General features: G+C 41.9%; 2 protein-coding genes and 2 long non-coding RNA genes across 8 annotated transcripts in view; 2 read left to right on the top strand and 2 right to left on the bottom strand.

Annotated features, from left to right (window-relative positions):
* The window catches only part of LOC310728988, a 412,338-nt gene that overhangs the window by 148,699 nt on the left and 241,343 nt on the right, over positions 1-22,296 (bottom strand). The gene's annotated exons all lie outside the window — the stretch shown is intronic.
* The window catches only part of LOC310728977, a 110,183-nt gene that overhangs the window by 39,981 nt on the left and 47,906 nt on the right, over positions 1-22,296 (bottom strand). The gene's annotated exons all lie outside the window — the stretch shown is intronic.
* LOC310728928 (butyrophilin subfamily 1 member A1-like) overlaps positions 10,298-22,296 on the top strand; it is a 59,562-nt gene continuing 47,563 nt past the window's right edge. Inside the window, exon 1 of one of the 3 annotated variants that reach the window (XM_083546803.1) lies at positions 10,298-10,513. The gene's annotated coding sequence lies outside the window, so the exon portion shown is untranslated. The remainder of the gene's footprint in view (positions 10,514-22,296) is intronic. The other 2 variants (XM_083546805.1, XM_083546804.1) reach the window with 2 other exon arrangements.
* The window catches only part of LOC310728923 (craniofacial development protein 2-like), a 288,545-nt gene continuing 277,931 nt past the window's right edge, over positions 11,683-22,296 (top strand). For 2 of the 3 annotated variants that reach the window (XM_083546790.1, XM_083546789.1), the window contains exon 1: positions 11,683-13,055. In XM_083546790.1, coding sequence (XP_083402916.1) covers positions 12,018-13,055 — 1,038 coding nt within the window. In that variant the 5' untranslated portion in view covers positions 11,683-12,017. Of the gene's footprint in view, positions 13,843-22,296 lie in introns of all 3 variants that reach the window. The other variant, XM_083546791.1, reaches the window with a different exon arrangement.

Genomic DNA, 22,296 nt, shown 5'->3' with positions numbered 1-22,296 from the left:
GGGGGGAATTTTCTACCATATTCCGTATAGCATTTTCTTCCATGCAAAAGATAATTGAGAGAAAACGTGGGTTTGTTCTTCTTTGTCGAGTTTGTTCACGGTGGATTGATTCAGAAAATAATTAAAGCTGATATACAAGTTGCCAAAGAGGAGACGAGGAAATTCAGGGGTAAGTAACTGGATCTTGATGTTTCTGTTAATGCTACTGTTAACTTTAGCTATTAATTAAAGCCCCTGCAGACTTGTGCAGTGCAACCTGTTTTTTTCATGACCCCAGTCTAATCCTTCCACACATCCAAGGTAAAGACAGCATTATCAACTTGAACATTATTATAAGAAAAGTAATATTTTATAATTATATTATAGATAATGATTGGTGTATTTAATGTGTAGCCTGGCTGTACAATAAAGGTTGGTTACTGATGTAATGATGTTGTATTGCAGTGGTGAAGCAGCTCACAGGGGACTACACATTGTAATGGTCTTTTCCAGAGATGTCCAGGTGAGGCTAATGCCAAGGGACCAGGAGTGCCAAAAGTACGCAACAAAATAATCACAATGCTGTATGAGATGATGGCAGAATGCACTCTGTAAGTATTATAATTACTACTTATATTTCTACAACTTTTAGACAAAACCAAGAGACTGATTTAGTGTATGTTTCTGACTTTGTGCTACTGTAGGTATCCAACTAATGCAGAGTATATTCAAGTTGCCAAGTCACTGATTGTGAAGTTGCTTTTCCTGAGAGATCATGAAGGCAAGGACATAGTTTTAGATTAGATTAGATTTAACTTTAATGTCATTACACATGTACAAGTACAAGGCAACAAAATGCAGTTTGGGTCTAACTAGAGTGCAATAACAGAAAGTGCAGGATATACAGTTTTTACATGATTTACATAAGTTAAATAGAATGGTAATATGGGACTATAAACAGTAATTTACAGATGTATATGTACTATGAATATAATATACAGATGAATATCTGTATATCTGTTGATTTAAATATATGTATTATTAATATAATATACAAATGAATATATATGTACTATGAACATGATATACCGATAGAAGTCCACCAGGATATCCGAGGAGAGGTGATTTTTCTTTAGTGTCCTCAGGAAAAAGAGGCGCTGGTGATCTTTCTTGACCAGGCTGGAGGTGTTGATAGTCCAGGACAGGTCCGCCGAGATGTGGATCCCCAGGAACTTGAAACTGGAGATCCGCTCAACAGCCATCCCATTGATGTGGGTGGTGTCGTGTGCCTCTTGACTCTTTCCTGAAGTCCACAATGTGCTCCTTTGTCTTGGAGGTGTTAAGGAGCAGGTTATTGTTGCACCATGTGGCTAGGTGCTGGATCTCCTCCCTGTAGGCTTATCATTGTTGGTGATGAGACCGATCACGGTAGTGTCATCTGCAAACTTGATGATGGAGTTAGATCCATTCACAGGCCTGCAGTTGGAGGTGAAGAGGGAGTAGAGGAAGGGGCTCAGCACACAGCCCTGTGGTACACCAATGTTGAGTGTGATGGTGTTGGAGCAGATAGAGCCAGATTGAACCTGCTGGGGTCTGTTGGTCAGAAAGTCCATGATCCAGTTGCAGGTGGAGGTGTTAATGCCCAGATCTACAATTTTGGATATTAACTTGGATGGAATAATGGGATAATGCTGAGCTAAAGTCAACAAACAGCATACGTGCATAAGTGTTCTTATTATCCAAGTGTGTGAGCACAGAGTGGAAGCTGCATCTTCTGTGCTCCTATTGCTGTGGTAGGCAAACTGGTGAGGGTCTAATGTGGATGGCAAAGAGTCCTTCAGGTGTGCCAGAACCAGCCGCTCAAAGCACTTCAAGACAATGGGTGTCAGTGCTACAGGGCGGTAGTCACTAGGCACGTTGGGTTGGAGTGTTTTGGCACTGGCACAATGGAGGTGCATTTAAAGCAAGTGGGAACAGCTGCTTGGGCAAGAGACAAGTTGATGTCAGTAAAGACCCCAGCGAGCTGCTCCGCACATGCCCTGAGTACGCGTCCAGGGATGTTGTCTGGTCCAGCGGCTTTGTGTGCGCTGATTCGGCACAGTGCATTGCAGACATCTGTGGAGGAGAGTGTGATTGGAGTGTAATCAGCCGAGAGTTTGAGGTTTGTGGCAGTTTCTTTGTTGTCTCTCTCAAACCGAGCATAGAAGTCATTAAGCTCATTCAAGAAGAGGACATCAGTGGCAGCGGGGGTGGAGTGGGAGGATTTGTAATCACTGATGGCCTGGATGCCTTGCCACATGCGTCGAGGGTCAGAGTTGGAAAAATGCTCCTTTATCTTTTGCTTGTAGCAGTGCTTGGCCTCTTTGATGCCCCTCTTCAGGTTAGCTCTGGATGTGCTGTAGGCCTGAGCGTCGCCTGACCTGAAGGGAGTAGTGTGTGCCTTCAGCAGGAGGCGCACCTCCTTGTTCATCCATGGCTTCTAATTTTGGTATGTGATGATCTGTTTCTGGGTAGTAACACTGTCTATGGTCGAACTGATGTAATCCAGTACAGAGGAGGTGTAGCAGTCGATGTTTGTGTGAGAGTCACTGGTGGCCTGAGTTGCATAGTTGCATAGTTTTTAATTCACTGGTTTTCTCTATCTCCATAATCTCACCATAATCTCAAGATATTATTACTTTAGCTTTACTTGCTGGAAAATGGTGAACCGTTAAGTGTGTGTATTGTTTTGATATCGATTATTGTAGCAGACACCAGCACAGAGAACCAAAATGTCAGACATGATCTTTATTTCTGCACTCGCCCCGCCCCAATCCCCACAACACATGATAGTGCATAAGGCTGGTAATCACCCTTTTTTTCTTTTTTTTTTTTTTTAACACCACAAATAACAACAGAACTATTACAGCACTGTGTAAAGCCTATCACTCTAAACAAAATGTCATACCAGCGTGAAATGACAGCATATTTCAACAGGCCACATTTCCCTTTGTCCTCTTTTTTAATTTTTTTTTTTTTAGTGACATTAACATGAACCACTATAAACATAGGCCATGAATATTCTATACAGCTACTCCTCAATCAGCAGCTGTGGCTTAGTGACAACTCGGCCACTTGCAGTCTTAACAGGGAAACTTGAAGACTTTAGATCTCTTTCCGGTTTTTGGTTTTGAGTGCTGATATTCTTCCTGTGTGTCGTTAGTTACACTCTGCCTGTTAATAGTTTCTTGATCTATGTCTTTGTATGTCTTGTGACTCTGTTCTTTTGGTTGTATTCAAAACTTTCTGTTCCTTCTATACACCTGTCCATCTGGCGTCCGGACAACATAGGATCTCAGCTGTTCATCGAGTCCTGTTACCTGACCTGGATTCCAAGTGTCATCCTGCCAGATCCTGATGTTATTACCAATGTTGAGTCTTGGAAGTGCTTTGGATCCTTGGTCAAAGTGTTCTTTTTGCTTCCTTTGCCTCATCTCCAGCAGTTGTTGTACTGCAGTGGTCACTGTTTCCGATTTCAGAAAATAAGATGTAATCGGAAGTCTAGTTCTCACTCATCGACCCATCAGCAGTTGAGCTGGTGATGCACTTATATCCTCAATAGGGGTGCTCCTCAAATTCAGTAGAGAGATATGGATCTTTCCTTTTAGATTTAGCTTTCTTGAGCATGAGCTTAACCCATTTAATCACAAATTTTTCCCAAAGATGACATATGAATTTGTGTTGTATTTGTAAGTATATTAAACAATCATTGTCAATAAAGTAAAAAAATATTTGAAAAGACCATGAAAAATGTGTTTTATCTCTGGTCACATTTGTGACCGGTGGTAGAACACAGGGAGTCTAAGTCTTTGGTGTATATAAATACATAAAAAACTCCGTTTAATTAGTCGTTTAAAGACTGAATTAAATTGTTGTGTGTTTTATTTGATTAACAAATAGGTAAACATTGTCTGGCTCAGTTTCAGAAATAACAAATATTAAAAAAAAATTATGATAAAATAACACATTATAGGAAATTGCTTAGAATTTAATCATTATAAATGACACAAAATACTTAAATTACAAAATGGAAAAAAACTTTCAGAAATAAAATAATTAATTAAAACAAATAAACAAACAAATGAAAACAAATAAATTATTAAATATTATATATATATATATATATAAAAAACCAGCCATTAGAGGGGCACAAGCCAGTGCACTCTTAGTGCCGGTCCCAAGCCCGGGTAAATGGGTAGGGTTGCGTTAGGAAGGGCATCCAGCGTAAAACATGTGCCAAATCAAATATGCGGATCACAAATGAGAATTTCATACCGGATCGGTCGAGGCCCGGGTTAACAACGACCGCCACAGGTATCGTTAGCCGACAGGGTACCGGTGGAAATTGGGCTACTGTTGGCCGAAGGAGGAGAAGGAGAGGAGGAAGACGTCTACAGAGACGGCAGGAAAAGTAGCAGTGTAGGAGAGTAGAGGTTCGGTTTGGTACTTTAAATGTTGGTACTATGACTGGTAAAGGGAGAGAGATAGCTGATATGATGGAGAGGAGAGAGGTAGATATGCTGTGTGTTCAGGAGACCAAGTGGAAAGGTAGTAAGGCCAGGAACATTGGAGGTGGGTTTAAACTGTTTTATCATGGTGTGGATGGGAAGAGAAATGGTGTAGGGGTGATTCTGAAGGAAGAGTACAGTAAGAGTGTAGTGGAGGTGAAGAGAGTTTCTGATAGCATGATGTACGTGAAGCTGGAAGTTGAAGGGATGATGATAAATGTCATCAGTGCCTATGCTCCACAAGTTGGCTGTGAGATGGAGGAGAAGGAAAGATTCTGGAGTGAATTAGATAAAGTGGTAGATGGTGTACCTAGGAAAGAACGATTGGTGATTGGGGCAGACTTTAATGGGCATGTAGGTGAAGGGAACAGAGGTGATGAGGAGGTGATGGGTAGGTATGGTTTTAAGGAGAGGAATGTGGAAGGGCAGATGGTGGTAGATTTTGCTAAAAGGATGGAAATGGCAGTGGTGAACACGTATTTTAAGAAGAAGGAGGATCATAGGGTGACGTATAAGAGTGGAGGAAGGTGCACATAGGTGGATTATGTTCTGTGTAGGAGATGCAACCTGAAGGAGATTGGAGACTGTAAGGTGTTGGCGGTGGGACAGTGTAGCTAGACAGCATCGGATGGTGGTCTGTAGGATGGTTTTGGAGGCGAAGAAGAAGAGGAGGAAAGTAAGGATTGAAAAAAGAATAAGATGGTGGAAACTGAAAGAGGAAGAGTGTAGTGTGAGGTTCAGGAAAGAGGTCAGACAGGGGCTTGGTGGTGGTGAAGAGGTGCTGGATGATTGGGCAACTACTGCAGGATTGATGAGGGAGGCAGCTAGAAAAGTACTTGGTGTGACATCTGGAAATAGAAAGCAAGACAAGGAGACGTGGTGGTGGAATGAGGAAGTGCAGGAGAGCATTAGGGGAAAGAGGTTGGCAAAACAGAAGTGGGATCGACAGAGTGATGAGAAAAGTAGGCAGGAGTACAAGGAGATGCGGCAGCAGGTAAAAAGGGATGTGGCGAAAGCCAAGGAAAAGGCATATGAGGAGCTGTATAAGAGGTTGGACACTAAGGAAGGAGAAAAGGATTTATACTGATTGGCCAAGCAGAGGGACCGAGCTGGGAAGGATGTACTGCAAGTTAGATCAATAAAGGATGGAGAGGGAAATGTGTTGACTAGTGAGGAGAGTGTGTTGAGAAGATGAAGGGAGTATTTTGAGCAGCTGATGAATGAGGAAAATGAGAGAGAGAGAAGGTTGGACGATGTGGAGTTGGTAAAGCAGGATGTAGATAGGATTAGTAAGGAGTAAGTAAGAGCAGCGATTAAGAGGATGAAGAATGGAAAGTCGGTTGGACCAGATGACATACCGGTAGAAGCGTTTAGATGTTTAGGAGAGATGCAGTGGAGTTTTTAACCAGATTGTTTAACAGGATTCTGAAAGGGGAGAGGATGCCTGAGGAATGGAGAAGGAGTGTGCTGGTACCGATCTTTAAGCATAAGGGAGATGTGCAGACCTGCAGTAACTACAGGGGAATTACGTTGATCAGTCACACCATGAAGTTATGTGAAAGAGTAGTGGAAGCCAGGCTGAGAGAAGAGGTGATCATCTGTGTGCAGCAGGATGGTTTCATGCCGAGGAAGAGCACAACAGATGCCTTATTTGCTTTGAGGATGTTGATGGAGAAGTATAGAGAAGGACAGAAGGAGCTGCATTGTGTATTTGTGGATTTAGAGAAAGCGTACGACAGAGTGCCGAGAGAGGAGTTGTGGTATTGTATGAGGAAGGTGTGTCAGAGAAGTATGTGAGGGTGGTGCAGGACATGTATGAGGACAGTGTGACAGCAGTTACTTTGATCTGGCTTTAAACCATCTTTTGTGAGGATGTGACCCAGATATTTGATTTCTTCCAAACCTGCTTTACATTTTTCTTTATTCAGTCTGAAAATTTTTTTCTCTTGCTCTCTCTAACACTTGCCTAAGTCTGTGGTCGTGCTGTTTCTAGCTTGAGTTGCCAAAAACCTGTGCTTGCATCCAGCACTGTAAAGTATTTGGCTTTGACAAGCCTGCAAGTTATTTCATCTACTGTTGGTAGCTGATAATGTTCCCTCATCACTGCTGTATTGAGATCATGGGGGTCTAAACAGATCCTCAATTTCCCGTTAGACTTTCAACAATTACAAAAGGGTTCACCCACTGCTTTGGCGCTTCAATCCTTCTTATCACGTTAATTTTTTTCCATTCTGTTTAATTCTGTTTTTAGTTTTTCTCTCAGAGTGACAGGAATTTTCCTAGTGGATGTACTTTTAGAACCACAGTTCTGTTTATTTGTATTGTGTGTTCTCCCTCTAGGCAACCCATGCCTTCAAAAACATCTGCCTATTCTTCGAAAATGTTTATTTTGTCACCTTTGTTCAATGTCATCACTCTCTTGATGAGCTTCATTTCTTCACATGCATGTGTGACCAAATGAATGAGGCGCGGGTGGTGATTGACACTCCTGACCACCAATCAGTAGCTAGCAGGCACTATTTAGAGCGGGTTGGTTAGAGACTGGCATGCGTCACGTCCGTATCCTCTCCTTTTGTGGTTGCTATAGTGATTTCAGGTATGTGCTGTTAGTATGTAGCGTTAACTAATTAGTTTTTCTTTGCTCGTTGCACTAATGGCTCGTTTGTGTATCCTTAGCCTGTGTTTTCAGTGTGTGTCCCTGTTGGATGCTGTTTTGGATCTGTTTAATGCCCTCCCTGCAGGTATGAGGAAGTTGTTTAGCAATGTTTAGCTTTAACGTGGGTCGGGTGGCGTGAGTAATGTGCAGTCCTTGAACTTCAGTTTAACAGCAGGTTATTTGAAGGCTGCGTATCCTGAGCGGTGAATTGATTCTCAGGAACTCATCTATCCGCGTTTGGTAAGTTGTTTGGGTTTGTTAGGTGGAATTACGGCATGTATTCGTGCAACTATTAATATCATTTATATCTTGTATCATCGTTTGTATTATAGGATCCTCCTTTTTTTGTCCTGGGTGATTATTGCTGCGATTCGACTTTTCCCTCGCTGCGTGCCGAGTGAACAATCTCGGCTTACAAACTATTTAAAAAGGGGACTTCTGCTGCTGCTGTTTGGCTTTTGTGATTTGTTTTTAACTGGTATTGTCTGGCCTACTGTGGGGTCGAGCAACATGCAAGAATCGGGGCTGGCTTAAGGACGATGCGGCCGCTCCTTTTTTAGTTTTGTTTCCCTCAAACTTTTGATAAAGTTTTTCATTGTTTCTCTTTTTGAGAGGTGTATATGGTGAATCATATTGTGCTTCGGTGACCGTCTGTCATATTACGGTGGAATTGTGATCTTAATTTGCTTTTTCCTTTATTTTTTGTCTGATTTATTCTGCTTTTGGTTTCTTTCAGGAGCTTGGGTCCCACGGGTGAAAGGTCTTTGGTGGTGCTATTTCGACGTTTGCCGTGCGACATTTTTTTGACGTGTATGAGTGGGTGCTCTGAGTTCCTGGTGAGGTGGGCTTGTGTGTGGAAGTGTGCTTTTTGATAATTAGTGCTGATCACTCTGGTGGGTAACCCCAGCCCTGTATTTAATGATTCTATTTTGTTTTGCTTATTTTGAAATTGTGTAAATTGGTTGTTTAATATTTCGTGTCCGATTGTTTATGTTTGTTATTTGTGTAATTGTTATCGGACCGTTTTCACTAGTGAGAACATTTTCTTTTTGTTTTATTTTAAATCCAAGTTTTCAATAAACCATGTATTTTTATACGATGCCCACGTTTCCTACACTTACTGATAAGGGAATCGAACTTGTGTGATCTAATAAACTTTGGGGTTTACTTCTAATTCCTGGGTGTAACCCGCCCAGGTGGCGTAGTCGAATTGGTTAAGTAGATAGATTTGAGCTTGGGTGTGACGAGCTGTTCAGCCCCCCCACCTAGGCTCCCCCCTCCCTCGCGCCACACATGAATTCCCAGGATTGGTTTAGCATCTGTTGTTACCACAATGAATTCCACTTATATGTCACATATGTTTTGTCATTATATTTCACTGTCAAATTACACTTCCCTTTCACAGGTATTTTGTCTCCTGTATATGTAGACAGCTTTACATTAGTGAGTCTAAGAGCGTTCTTTTTTACAAGTCTTTGCACCAAGCTGTAAGGAATTACATTGGCTTGTGCTCCAGTGTCCAGTGTCCAGTTTAAATTTTACACTCTTGCTTGCTATTTTCAATTCAGCTGTCCATTCATCCGTCTGTGGCTGCATTAGAGCTATACCCACGAACAGACTATGACGCTGATCTGTGACGTCATCCTTATCAACCATGTGCACTTTTTTCGATCTACACATTTTAGCAAAGTGATAAATTTTTTCACAGCTCTTGCACTGTTTGCTGTATGCAGGACAGTTGCGTGAAGCATGCTCAGTTCCACACCTGTTACACTTAAACTTGCTTGCTTTGTCTTTTTCACTCACTTTTTTTTTTTTTCGGTGCATTACTGCGTGTCTGCTTGTGTTTAACTGAATCTACGTGCTTGGTCTCACGTGTCGAGGTTTGCATGCATCTGCAGAATCTGGGCTTTTGTCCAGTTCTCCGACAGATTACCGTTTGACAGATCAAGTCCCGCAGGTGGCTTGAGACCTTCCATTTATTTTTTTTCATTAATTAATTAATTTTAGTTTACTTCTGACACCATGTTTTGATATCGATTACTATAGCAGACACCAGCACAGAGAACCAAAATGTCAGACATGTTCTTTATTTCTGCACTCGCCCCTCAATCCCCACAACACATTATAGTGCATAAGGCTGGTAATTGGCAGACAATTCACATATCATGACATGTATGTTACTAACACACCTGGCACATGCCCTTAAAGCAGAGATTTAAAGCAGAACGTTCAGCACTTGTCACTGACGGTGAAGTCAGAAAGGTGAAAGAGAAGTTTGGCTGTACAAAGCAGACCAGAGTCACCAGTGCATCTGCAAGTTTGTGTTGGAAGCCCGTGAGTGTAGCATATGTACTGTAAGTCCACTGCCATATGCAGAAACAATTTTTGACTGTTCATTATTTTACATGATCACTTAGTGCAGGACGGTGTAACACAGATACTACAGACATTTAAATTTTTATTGCCTACTTTTCTGTTTATGCAGTTCAGTGTTGTTTTTATTTTATTTAAAGCATCTTGTTGATTAATGAGTGTTTAGACATTTTGCATATCTGTCTCTATCCATCACAGTAGAAGCGTTATCTGTTTTTGTTATTCTAATGAAGGGAACATGTGTTGGGGAGGATTCAACATCTTTTGAGGCCCATGTGAACGTGTTAAAATGTGAGTATCAGGAGACAAAACCTGACATCTCGACTGTCACAGAGACCACATGGCATGAACATCTCCTTGAGACATTGAGAAATCAAGGAACCTGAATGTTAGGGAGAAGTGATCTATTTCAATATAGGAAATTGTGGAATTAATGTCAATTGCTGTCACAGAAAACAAGTAATAATAAACATTTCTAAACATATTTCTAAAGGCTCCAGTATAGAAACCAAACAGCATTTTAAGAAAGACAATTGCTTTTCAGTTTTTTGACGAGGTCGACCAAATCCATCCTTCTTCAAGCAGATCGCCAAACTTGCCAAGGGAAAATCCCCCTTAACAAAACAGTGCACTGAAACAAGACAGGATGCTCTGGCTGAAGATCTACCAGGTGGAGATGGTCATATAACTGAAGTTTTTTCTCTCTTACTGTAGTGTGTATGAGTCTGACTGCACGTAGAGCTTCAGAGTCGCATGACGACAGAACATTAATTCAAAGCAGATCAGGGAGGAGCAACATTTACATGAGAGATGTGAATGGACCGGCACACACACACCCCCCAACACCACCACCAATTCCAACATATAAAATAAAAATAAAAAAACCCACATGCTGCTGATCTTCTGGCATTGAATGAATGGCCTGAGCCACAAGACATTTTCTTCTCTCTCCAAGGTAAGACTTTTCACTTCTTATCGATGTTTTAAAAACATTAATCTTCATCTGTGGACTGACAAGACACCGTTATGCTGTGGGTAAAAAATTTACAAAAAGTGAATTGATTTCAGAGACAAGAATAATTTTTTTTGGAGGTTATAAACGTTTACATTACAGATCAGTATAATCAGTGTTCAGGTTCTCCACTATGTGCTTGTATAAAACATTATGACTTCGTTTTCCTACATGAGATATTTTGTACATGAACAAATATGTGTGTGTGTGTGTGTGTGTGTGTGTGTGTGTGTGTGTGTGTGTGTGTGTGTGTGTGTGTGTGAGTGAACTAAAATATGTGTTTCTTCACTTTATTGTTTTTAAAACTAAAAAAGAAAGAGCAGGATATATACAGTATGTATATTCATAAATCAGATGTTCCTGTTTATTTTCTTTTATAAAATAATGACTTTGCTCGGTACACATTATAATTTTTTTTCCCAGAACGGAGGTTTTCCCACAATTTGCTTTTCCACAATATATTTCAAACTACACAACTGTGACCAGTTTAATCAGAGGTGGCAAAAGTACACAAATCCTTTACTTAAGTAGAAGTACAGATACTCATGTTTTAAATACTCGTGGGAAAAGTTGAAGTACTGATTATACTTTTTTACTCAAGTGAAAGTAAAGAAGTTTTGGCTCGGACATGTACTTCAGTAAAAAGTATTTATTACTACTACCTGTTTTAGTGTCACACTGGTAACTGGACCTCACATCATGATAGATAGATAGGTAGATAGGTAGATAGGTAGATAGGTAGGTAGGTAGGTAGGTAGGTAGGTAGGTAGGTAGGTAGGTAGGTAGGTAGGTAGGTAGGTAGATAGATAGAACTTTATTGTCATTGCATTGTACAGCTAAACAGCAACAAAATGCTTTTTGGCATCTACCAGAAGTGCAAAAAGTAGCATACATGCAAAGAGTGCAGATAAATATGTAGCATATGTACAGCACTTGAATAAATATAAAGGCTATAGCAGTGCAGATATATATATGTACAGTGTTGGGCAGAAACACGTTACTTTTGACAGTAACTAATACTGTAACGTGTTACTTTTTAAATAAAGTAACTCCGTTACCGTATGGTGCGTTCGTCCGTTACTTTTTTAAATAAATAAATTTGGGCTGAAGTGTAACCCAGCCATTAGGGAGGCACAAGCCAGTGCACTCTTAGTGCCGGTCCCAAGCCCGGGTAAATGGGGAGGGTTGCGTTAGGAAGGGCATCCAGCGTAAAACATGTGCTAAATCAAATATGCGGATCACAAATGAGAATTTCATACCGGATCGGTCGAGGCCCGGGTTAACAACGACCGCCACAGGTATCGTTAGCCAACAGGGTACCGGTGGAATTTGGGCTACTGTTGGTCGAAGGAGAAGAAGGAGAGGAGGAAGACGTCTACAGAGACGGCAGGAAAAGTAGCAGTGTAGGAGAGTGGAGGTTCGGGTTGGTACTTTAAATGTTGGTACTATGACGGGTAAAGGGAGAGAGATAGCTGATATGATGGAGAGGAGAAAGGTAGATATGTTGTGTGTTCAGGAGACCAAGTGGAAAGGGAGAAAGGCCAGGAGCATTGGAGGTGGGTTCAAACTGTTCTATCATGGTGTGGATGGAAAGAGAAATGGTGTAGGGGTGATTCTGAAGGAAGAGTACAGTAAGAGTGTAGTGGAGGTGAAGAGAGTTTCTGATAGCGTGATGTACGTGAAGCTGAAAGTTGAAGGGATGATGATAAATGTCATCAGTGCCTATGCTCCACAAGTTGGCTGTGAGATGGAGGAGAAGAAAAGATTCTGGAGTGAATTAGATGAAGTGGTAGATGGTGTACCTAGGAAAGAACGATTGGTGATTGGGGCAGACTTTAATGGGCATGTAGGTGAAGGGAACAGAGGTGATGAGGAGGTGATGGGTAGGTATGGTTTTAAGGAGAGGAATGTGGAAGGACAGATGGTGGTAGATTTTGCTAAAAGGATGGAAATGGCAGTGGTGAACACTTATTTTAAGAAGAAGGAGGATCATAGGGTGACGTATAAGAGTGGAGGAAGGTGCACACAGGTGGACCATTTTCTATGCAGGAGATGCAACCTGAAGGAGATTGGAGACTGTAAGGTGTTGGCAGGGGACAGTGTAGCTAGACAGCATCGGATGGTGGTCTGTAGGATGGTTTTGGAGGCGAAGAAGAAGAGGAGGAGAGTGAGGACTGAAAGAAGAATAAGATGGTGGAAACTGAAGGAGGAAGACTGTAGTGTGAGGTTCAGGGAAGAGGTCAGACAGAGGCTCGGTGGTGGTGAAGAGGTGTTGGGTGATTGTGAAACTACTGCAGGAGTGATGAGGGAGGCAGCTAGAAAAGTACTTGGTGTGACATCTGGAAATAGAAAGGAAGACAAGGAGACGTGGTGGTGGAATGAGGAAGTGCAGGAGAGCATAAGGAGAAAAAGGTTGGCAAAACAGAAGTGGGATAGACAGAGTGATGAGAAAAGTAGGCAGGAGTACAAGGAGATGCGGCAGCAGGTGAAGAGGGATGTGGTGAGAGCCAAGGAAAAGGCATATGAGGAGCTGTATGAGAGGTTGGACACTAAGGAAGGAGAAAAGGATTTATACCAATTGGCCAGGAAGAGGGACCGAGCTGGGAAGGATGTACTGCAAGTTAGAGCAATAAAGGATGGAGAGGGAAATGTGTTGACTAATGAGGAGAGTGTGTTGAGAAGGTGGAGGGAATATTTTGAGCAGCTGATGAATTAGGAAAATAAAAGAGAGAGAAGGTTGGATGATGTGGAGTTGGTAAAGCAGGATGTAGATAGGATTAGTAAGGAGGAATTGAGAGCAGCGATTAAGAGGATGAAGAGTGGAAAGTCGGTTGGACCAGATGACATACCTGTAGAAGCATGGAGATGTTTAGGAGAGCTGGCAGTGGAGTTTTTATCCAGATTGTTTAACAAGATTCTGGAAGGTGGGAGGATGCCTGAGAAATGGAGAAGGAGTGTGCTGGTACCGATCTTTAAGCATAAGGGAGATGTGCAGACCTGCAGTAACTACAGGGGAATTAAGTTGATCAGTCACACCATGAAGTTATGGGAAAGAGTAGTGGAAGCCAGGCTGAGAGAAGAGGTGACCATCTTTGAGCAACAGTATGGTTTCATGCCGAGGAAGAGCACCACAGATGCCTTATTTGCTTTGAGGATGTTGATGGAGAAGTATAGAGAAGGACAGAAGGAATTGCATTGTGTATTTGTGTATTTGGAGAAAGCGTACGACAGGGTGCCGAGAGAGGAGTTGTGGTACTGTATGAGGAAGTCAGGTGTGTCAAAGAAGTATGTGAGGGTGGTGCAGGACATGTATGAGGACAGTGTGACAGCAGTGAAGTGTGCAGTAGGAACCACAGAGTCGTTCAGGGTGAGGGTTGGACTGCAGGGAGAAGAGGTGGAGAAGGTGGAGGAGTTCAGGTACCTGGGGTCAACAGTGCAAAGTAATGGAGAGTGTGTTAGGGAAGTAAAGAAAAGAGTGCAGGCAGGGTGGAGTGGGTGGAGAAGAGTGACAGGAGTGATTTGTGATAGTAGGGTATCTGCAAGAATGAAAGGGAAAGTTTATAGGACTGTGGTGAGACCTGCGAAGTTGTATGGATTAGAGACCGTGGCATTGAGTAGAAGACAGGAGTTGGAGCCGGAGGTAGCAGAGCTGAAGATGTTAAGGTTTTCGTTGGGAGTGATGAGGATGGACAGGATTAGAAATGAGTTTATTAGAGGGACAGCGCATGTAGGATGTTTTGGTGATAAGGTGAGGGAGGCGAGATTGAGATGGTTTGGACATGTGCAGAGGAGGGACATGAATTATATTGGTAGAAGAATGCTGAGGATGGAGCCACCAGGTAGGAGGAAAAGAGGAAGACCAAGGAGGAGGTTCATGGATGTGGTGAGGGAAGACATGCAGGTAGTTGGTGTGAAAGAGGCAGATGTAGAGGACAGGGTGGTATGGAGACGGATGATCCGCTGTGGCGACCCCTAATGGGAGCAGCCGAAAGAAGAAGAAGAAGAAGAAGAAGAATTTGGGCTGAAGTGTAGACTACAGTCTAACCTGTTTACAGCTGAGACGCATTGTAGGATTGGAGGATGAACCACTGTAAACACGAAGAAGACGCACTGTGGGCGTGTCTCCGTTTATTCAGGTCTGTGCGCCAGTAATGGCAAATCAAGGCGAGAGCAAGACGAGTTTCTCAAAGTGGAAATATGCTCATTATTTCACTTTAGTTGAGTATAAAGACAAAAACGTTTTTGTCAAATGTAAGCTGTGTCTTTCTGGTTCGAAGCTCGTATCTACTGCGATAAACAGCAACTCCAATCTGCCGAAGCTTCTCCAGAAACTCCATGCCTCGACGAAGCTAAAAGCTAACCCGGTGTTCTGTTCTACATTGTTGATAGTTTTCATACTCAAGCTGTGAAAGGAACATGTTTAAGAGCTCAACACAACAGCTTTTATGATGCAGAAGCCACTTTAGTTTTTGATTGTGAATATATTATTCAGCTTGTTTTGTTATTTATTTCAGAAATCCTTGTGATATATTCAGTTTGTACTGGTCTGACTTGAATAAAATAGTGTTTAAAAATGACTTTTTGTTTAAGTCAGTTTTGTGTTTGTATAGACCATAACGCATAAAAGGGCATTAATGGGAACATTAAAGAACAAAAAAGTAACTAAAAAGTTACTTTTAACAGTAACGCATTACTTTTTGATGTAAGTTAAGTAATTGAGTTACTTTTTGAATGAAGTAACTAGTAACTGTAACTGGTTACTATTTCATAGTAACTAGCACAACACTGTGTGTGTGTGTATATATATACAGTGGGTACGGAAAGTATTCAGACCCCCTTAAATTTTTCACTCTTTTTTATTTTGCAGCCATTTGCTAAAATCATTTAAGTTCATTTCTTTTCCTCATTAATGTACACATAGCACCCTATATTGACAGAAAAACACAGAATTGTTGACACTGTTGCAGATTTATTAAAAAAGAAAAACTAAAATATCACATGGTCCTAAGTATTCAGACCCTTTGCTCAGTATTTAGTAGAAGCCCCCTTTTGATCTAATACAGCCAGGAGTCTTTTTGGGAAAGATGCAACAAGTCTTTCACACCTGGATTCAGGGATCCTCTGCCATTCCTCCTTGCAGATCCTCTCCAGTTCTGTCAAGTTGGACGGTAAACGTTGGTGGACAGCTATTTTTAGGTCTCTCCAGAGATGCTCAATTGGGTTTAAGTCATTGCTCTGGCTGGGCCATTCAAGAACAGTCACGGAGTTGTTGTGAAGCCACTCCATCGTTATTTTAGCTGTGTGCTTAGGGTCATTGTCTTGTTGGAAGGTAAACCTTCAGCCCAGTCTGAGGTCCAAAGCACTCTGGAGAAGGTTTTCGTCCAGGATATCCCTGTGCTTGGCCGCATTCATCTTTCCCTTGATTGCAACCAGTCGTCCTGTCCCTGCAGCTGAAAAACACCCCCACAGCATGATGCTGCCACCACCATGCTTCATTGTTGAGACTGTACTGGACAGGTGATGAGCAGTGCCTGGTTTTCTCCACACATACCGCTTAGAATTAAGGCCAAAAAGTTCTATCTTGGTCTCATCAGACCAGAGAATCTTATTTCTCACCATCTTGGAGAACTCCATGCGGGTTTTCATGTGTCCTGCACTGAGGAGAGGCTTCCGTCGGGCCACTCTGCTATAAAGCCCCACTGGTGAAGGGCTGCAGTGATGGTTGACTTTCTACAACTTTCTCCCATCTCCCGACTGCATCTCTGGAGCTCAGCCACAGTGATCTTTGGGTTCTTCTTTACCTCTCTCACCAAGGCTCTTCTCCCCCGATAGCTCAGTTTGGCCGGTCGGCCAGCTCTAGGAATGGTTCTGGTCGTCCCAAACGTCTTCCATTTGAGGATTATGGAGGCCACTGTGCTCTTAGGAACCTTAAGTGCAGCAAAAAAATTTTTGGAACCTTGGCCAGATCTGTGCCTTGCCACAACTCTGTCTCTGAGCTCTTCAGGCAGTTCCTTTGACCTTAATGATTCTCATTTGCTCTGACATGCATTGTGATCTGTAAGGTCTTATATAAACAGGTGTGTGGCTTTCCTTATCAAGTCCAATCAGTATAATCAAAAATTTCTGGACTCAAATGAAGGTGTAAGACCATCTCAAGGATGATCAAAAGAAATGGAGAGCACCTGAGTTAAATAAATGAGTGTCACAGCAAAGGGTCTGAATACTTAGGACCATGTGATATTTCAGTTTTTCTTTTTTAATAAATCTGCAACAATGTCAACAATTCTGTGTTTTTCTGTCAGTATGGGGTGCTATGTGTACATTCATGAGAAAAAGAAATGAACTTAAATGATTTTAGCAAATGGCTGCAATATAACAAAAAGTGAAAAATTTTATGGGGTCTGAATACTTTCCGTACCCACTGTATATATGTGAGGAAAATAAGTATTTGAACACCCTGCTATTTTGCAAGTTCTCCCACTTAGAAAACATGGAGGAGTCTGAAATTGTCATCGTAGGTGCATGTCCACTGTGAGAGACATAATCTAAAAAAAAAAAAATCCAGAAATCACAATGTATGATTTTTTAACTAATTATTTGTATGATACAGCTGCAAATAAGTATTTGAACACCTGAGAAAGTCAATGTTAATATTTGGTACAGGAGCCTTTGTTTGCAATTACAGAGGTCAAACGTTTCCTGTAGTTTTTCACCAGGTTTGCACACACTGCAGGAGGGATTTTGGCCCACTCCTCCACACAGATCATCTCTAGATCAGTCAGGTTTCTGGGCTGTCGCTGAGAAACACGGAGTTTGAGCTCCCTCAAAAGATTCTCTATTGGGTTTAGGTCTGGAGACTGGCTAGGCCACGCCAGAACCTTGATATGCTTCTTACAGAGCCACTCCTTGGTTATCCTGGCTGTGTGCTTCAGGTCATTGTCATGTTGGAAGACCCAGCCTCGACCCATCTTCAATGCTCTAACTGAGGGAAGGAGGTTGTTCCCCAAAATCTCGCAATAAATGGCCCCAGTCATCCTCTCCTTAATACAGTGCAGTCGCCCTGTCCCATGTGCAGAAAAACACCCCCAAAGCATGAAGCTACCACCCTAATGCTTCACAGTAGGGATGGTGTTCTTGGGATGGTACTCATCATTCTTCTTCCTCCAAACACTTTTAGTGGAATTATGACCCAAAAGTTATATTTTGGTCTCATCTGACCACATGACTTTCTCCCATGACTCCTCTGAATCATCCAAATGGTCATTGGCAAACTTAAGACGTGCCTGGACATGTGCTGGTTTAAGCAGGGGAACCTTCCGTGCCATGCATGATTTCAAACCATGACGTCTTAGTGTATTACCAACAGTAACCTTGGAAACGGTGGTCCCAGCTCTTTTCAGGTCATTGACCAGCTCCTCCCGTGTAGTTTTGGGCTGATTTCTCACCTTCCTTAGGATCTTTGAGACCCCACGAGGTGAGATCTTGCATGGAGCCCCAGTCCGAGGGAGATTGACAGTCATGTTTAGCTTCTTCCATTTTCTAATGATTGCTCCAACAGTGGACCTTTTTTCACCAAGCTGCTTGGCAATTTCCCCGTAGCCCTTTCCAGCCTTGTGGAGGTGTACAATTTTGTCTCTAGTGTCTTTGGACAGCTCTTTGGTCTTGGCCATGTTAGTAGTTGGATTCTTACTGATTGTATGGGGTGGACAGGTGTCTTTATGCAGCTAACGACCTCAAACAGGTGCATCTAATTTAAGATAATAACTGTAGTGGAGGTGGACATTTTAAAGGCAGACTAACAGGTCTTTGAGGGTCAGAATTCTAGCTGATAGACAGGTGTTCAAATACTTATTTGCAGCTGTATCATACAAATAAATAGTTTAAAAATCATATATTGTGATTTCTGGATTTTTTTTTCTCTCACAGTGGACATGCACCTACGATGACAATTTCAGACCCCTCCATGATTTCTAAGTGGGAGAACTTGCAAAATAGCAGCGTGTTCAAATACTTATTTTCCTCACTGTATATATATACATATATACACACACGCGCACATTATATACACATATATACATGAATGTGAAATGTTGGGCAGAATGTACAGTAAGGATATAAAGATATAAAGATACATATAGTGCAGATGTAATGAGGAGTAATAATGATTTACTATGTATTATGTAGATTTTATGTATAATTGTGCGGAGGTTGTCAATCAAATTAAATATTTAATCGCACATTTCTATCTGTTCTAAATATACCATATATTAATACTTCCTGTTGTAATACTTTAAGCAACATGGACATGGAGGAATATGGATGCAACATGGAGCATGAAGACAAAAAATTTCTTGCAAATATTTTTAAATAATAATGGGGGTTTAAATGACGTAAATCATCAGGACACCAAACGGAACCTTTGCTATGTTTCCACACGGACAGTTAATGAGGCGATACCGGAGAAACTGCAAGTGAAGAAGCTTATATATATATATATGTATGTATGTAACTGGTTTTATCTGCGTTGTGGTCCTTTTTTTTTTTTTTGTGTGTTCCGTGAAATAAAGGCGGACATCAGCCGTCGGGATATGTCTCCTCAATGATTTTATTCTGACAAGAGATAACAGTCTTTAAACAACGTGTAAAGTTGCCCCTTGGGGTCTCTTCCATGTGGTTATAACCCGAAAAGGGGAGAGAAGTCATTTAATCATTACAAATAATTAAACAACATAACAGCATACCTGACAAGAGATAACACAGTCTTTAAACAACGTGTAAAGTTGCCCTTCAGTTCTGCAACACAAATGTAATGCGCAACATAATCAGCACGTCTCAAGTTTAACAAGTCCTCATTTAAAATGAAAATAATGGCACACACATGCAAAATGAAGTGATACATACAATTTAAACCAAAAGCCTGAATATAAAACAGATTTTTAAACAAAGATTAAACTCCACTAAACAGAGTTCAAAAGAAACCCACCTCTTCCATGTGGACATAACACGAAAAGAGAAGAGGAGGTGCAAAAACAGGAAATTAGGTTTTTAATGCTGCAGTCAGAGAGTTAAAGGGGTATGCACACATATAGAGACCCAAATCACATATACATTAAAGCACGTCCTTTTTGTGTAATTCTACCTATAAAATGAACATTATGCTTTCCATACCCGTTACACTCACCCCCCTAGAATTACACAAAATTCAGAGAACACAGGAAAAATTTGCACACCGGTCATAAGACTTACATGGTCCACACACAAGAATCAGTAAAGACATTCAGCATTAAAAGCTACCCAAGTAAAGGACAACATTTTTTTTTAAATTGGCCATATTCCAACACATTTTATAGACATTGTCATGGTGCCCATTACACCACACGTAGACCAAGTACAAAAGTTTCAGTAAAGAAACACAATTGAACAAGCAAGTAACAAATACAACATGGTAAACAAAAATGTATTCATACATGAATAACTGAAGACCCAGAAGCCAAACCTAACAAGCTTTCAAGCTGGACCATAGATTCAATAAGTCTACATACTGGCTTGATAACTCTACCAAACCTGGTGGTATAATGATCACCTGTATTTAAAACTGTTACAGGTTCCAGCCCATGGGGAACACTGGAAGGAACATGAGTTTGGGATGAATGGTTAGCACCAGCACCAGCCACAGTACTATCATCAGTCACTAGCATAGGAACTTGTGCATTTGGTTCCTGTTGATCGGGCATCTGAGAATGCACCCATGAAGCGGTGCGGTCGTCCTCAAAAGTAGCTACATTGGAGATATTAGACATGCATTCAGCCTGTGAGAGATCCCTTGCTTCATACTGTTTATCATCTTCATGTACTGTAGACTCAATCTCACCAATTAGACCAACAGAGTGTGTTGCATCAGACATCTGCAAGGGAACGCAGCAGGTATGCATGTCATCGGACTCATGACCGGAACTTATCCTGTCCGTTTCAGGCAAAGGGAGAAAGTTAACTTGCAAAAGTAAATTCCGGTGTACTGTTCGTTCATTACCAGCCCTGTCACGGATCTTATAAACATATATGGAAGGCTGACTGTTGAAGCAATGTGTACACAACTGAATTCCATTTGTCAGCAAGCTTCCGTTTCCCTCTACATCCCTTGTTAGCCACAAGCATCTGATCACCAATAGCAAGAGGAAGGCCTTTAACTCTTTTGTTGTATTGGTTGGACTGATGTTTTTGTTCCAGAACGGAATGCTGCTGTGCTAATGTCACTGCAGTTTGAAGATCATCAATAAGTGATCTGACATATTGATCATAGTCACAAACCGACTTGTCCCGCAGAACGCTTTGAAACATGAGGTCAACTGGCTGCCTTGGCACCCTACCAAACATCAGGTAAAAAGGGGCGAACCCAGTTGTTCCGTGTGCTGTACAGTTGTACACAAAAGTCATGGTCTGTACCAACTGTGGCCACCTCAGCTTAGACGCAGATGGAAGGGATCTTAGCATACTGCACAATGTCCTGTTGAACCGCTCCGTACCACAATTCCCCATCGGGTGGTAGGGGGTTGTTCTAGATTTGTCAATCCCAGCCAGTTCAAGCAGCTCTGCAAACAGCTCACTTTCGAATGTAGCCCCTTGGCCAGAATGGATGCGTTGGGGAAACCCATAGACAGAGAAAAAGTTGTCCCACATTTTCTTGGCCACTCTTTTCGCCGTCTGGTCCTGACATAGGAGTGCATGTGCCAGCTTTGTGAAGTGATCTGTGATCACTAAAACATCCACAGATTTGTTGTTTCTATCCTCAGCAGACCAGAAGTCAATACAGATGAGCTCCAATGGGGTTGTGCTCTTAATACTTTCCGAAGTGGCTCTCGCTGCTGGGTCCGGAGTTTTGCTGAGGACGCACCTTGGGCATTTCTTCACATAATCCCGCACGTCACGCTCCATATTGGGCCAGAAAAACCTCTGACGGGCCAAAGACACAGTGCGTGGCTGCCCCTGATGGCCAGCTAAGTCGTGGACACCAGTGAGTGCTTGATGTTTTAAGGATTCGGGCAGAATAAACTGAAATCTCTTGTGCTTGGTAAGTGGGTCTTCAACAGCTCTGTACAGGATTACATGAAGTACTGAAAGTTTGTCCCATTGCTTCAGAATCTGCAAAACACACGGATTTTCGTTGGCACGCTCCCGTCTTGATGGTCTATGTTTTCTGTCAACATAATACAACACTCTGCCAATAACAGGGTCTTTATGCTGATGTTCTCGCAAGTCAGTCTGTGAAAGGGAATGAAACACGTCTTCATTACCACTGATTAAATAGTTCAAATGCTCAGCGAATGAAGTAGCTCTACATTCAGTTCCTGTTTCCCATTCATCACAGTAGGACAGAATGGAAGACACATCAGTGGTAGACATTGAAACATCTAGACCAACATCAAATGCATCTGACCTCAAAGACTGCGGTTGGCAGGTAAGTCTGAACACCTCTTGCACATTTCCATCCTCAACACTGTGTACTTGTCTTAGCAATTCAGAATAGGGTTCTGAGAAAAGTCGCTGACTCACCGGCCTGACAAACGGATTCCTACTGAGCGTCCTACTGAGCGTCTGCTACTACGTTAAGTTTTCCAGGAACATATTTTATCTCAAAAGAATATGGAGCGAGTTTTGAGACCCAGCGCTGCTCGCAAGCATCCAATTTCAGGTTGGTCATAATGTACGTAAGCGGATTATTATCCGTC

This window comes from Silurus aristotelis (assembly GCF_946808225.1).
Source record: "Silurus aristotelis genome assembly, chromosome: 7".
Lineage (NCBI taxonomy): Eukaryota > Metazoa > Chordata > Actinopteri > Siluriformes > Siluridae > Silurus > Silurus aristotelis.
Note: the sequence above shows the minus strand (reverse complement) of the source record. Positions and strands in the feature narration are given on the sequence as shown.